Below are 1,483 nucleotides of genomic sequence, written 5' to 3'. Positions count from 1 at the left end.
ATGCTACAGCAGCGTCTTTTATCATAACGAACAGCCTGATTTTCTGTGTTTAGGCTGCGTGAGGACGCCGTTTCTCTGCTGTTGGATAATCGCGTTTCCTTATTCACCAATGGGACGGTTCAACTGGTCAACGTCACCCATGAGGACAGCGGCGCCTACATCTGCTCTGTTGACAACACCAACATCTCCATCACCGCTAACCTGGAAGTCTTCAGTGAGRGAGTTTTCAGCTTTCTTCTCCTTTTTATTGCTGTTTATGTCATATTTATTCACTTTTATGCTCTTATGAATATAAAACTATCTCTCTTGTGATTAAAGGTGATTTGATAAATTTCCCAAATAAAACTTTTCGGCCTCTGGTTCCTCTCTCTTCCAGATCGAACTGTGATTCTTATAGGTCCGCAGGACGTTGACGTTGACCGGGGACAAACTGCTTACCTGCACTGTCACTTCTACAAAGATCCTCGGCTGCGGGCCAACGTCCAGTGGAAAAAGGACGAACGGGACCTGAACTTCCCAATGCCTAACAAGTAAACGCCCACAAACCCGAACAACATGCATGAAAACAKGCAGCAAACKGRTTCTGCTGAGGGGAAGGCCRTCCAGAATCTGGRTTATTTCAGAGTTTTCATCCAGYCATGTTTATCAGGCTCTGGTTGTTTGTAAGGCTGAGCAATWTGAATGAAAAACGCATCACAATATAAGCGTTTCGTATCGGTCAGTATTAATAATTATTGATACGGACTGAAAACCTGGCAGAGTGATACATCCTGTTTTCTCTCCAAGCYGTTCTTTAGTTCTAAGCAGTTATAAAAACTTAAGCTGCTGTTGTGGAAGTTACGCGCCAGGTTGTTGCTAGGCAACCAAAGAGTCAGTGGGTTAGTTGAAGCCACTCGACTGGTTCAGCTGGCTGTGAGAGGTTGAGCGGCTGAAGTCTTTCCTCTGCCTACCTTTCCCAAAACGCTGCGCAGTTCTGCATTGGGCTTCGGTGAATATTAGATGTTATTTTTACACCCAGAAATTTGGCGCATGCTACGTTCAAACTGAAGACTGTTCTTTAGGTGTTATTGATTTAGTCCAGTGCTCCACGGCAAAGGGAAAAAACAACACAGAAAAACCATTAAAGAATAACTCAGAACCACTCGGATTCTTCTCTTTCTCACTCTGTCTCGGCTACGCTACTCGGTCTTGTTGCCATAGCAACGGTCCACTAGTGCATCAGGATTCAACACCAAAAAACACTCAAACATTTCCCACACAAAGAGCAGAACATTCAGTCGGTTACAGCTGTGTGTTTTTAATGTTTGTGAGTATAAATAAGAGTAGATTAGCTACCACTGCTATTAGCTAATCCCTCCCGACCCCACTGAGGGACAAGGGTGTGAGAAGATGGATGGATGGATGGATGGATGGATGGATGGATGGATGGATGGATGGATGGATGGATGGATGGATGGATGGATGGATGGATGGATGGATGGAT

At 44.6% G+C, this 1,483-nt stretch overlaps 1 protein-coding gene across 4 annotated transcripts in view; it reads left to right on the top strand.

The window, feature by feature from the left end:
• LOC103468055 (neural cell adhesion molecule L1.1-like) overlaps positions 1 to 1,483 on the top strand; it is a 49,782-nt gene that overhangs the window by 35,093 nt on the left and 13,206 nt on the right. For all 4 annotated transcript variants that reach the window (XM_008414891.2, XM_008414893.2, XM_008414892.2 and 1 more), the window contains 2 exons: positions 54 to 214; positions 377 to 530. In XM_008414891.2, the coding sequence (XP_008413113.1) occupies positions 54 to 214; positions 377 to 530 (315 nt within the window). The remainder of the gene's footprint in view (positions 1 to 53; positions 215 to 376; positions 531 to 1,483) is intronic.

This window comes from Poecilia reticulata, linkage group LG7, assembly GCF_000633615.1.
Source record: "Poecilia reticulata strain Guanapo linkage group LG7, Guppy_female_1.0+MT, whole genome shotgun sequence".
NCBI lineage: Eukaryota > Metazoa > Chordata > Actinopteri > Cyprinodontiformes > Poeciliidae > Poecilia > Poecilia reticulata.
This window is presented reverse-complemented; position numbering and strand designations above follow the sequence as displayed.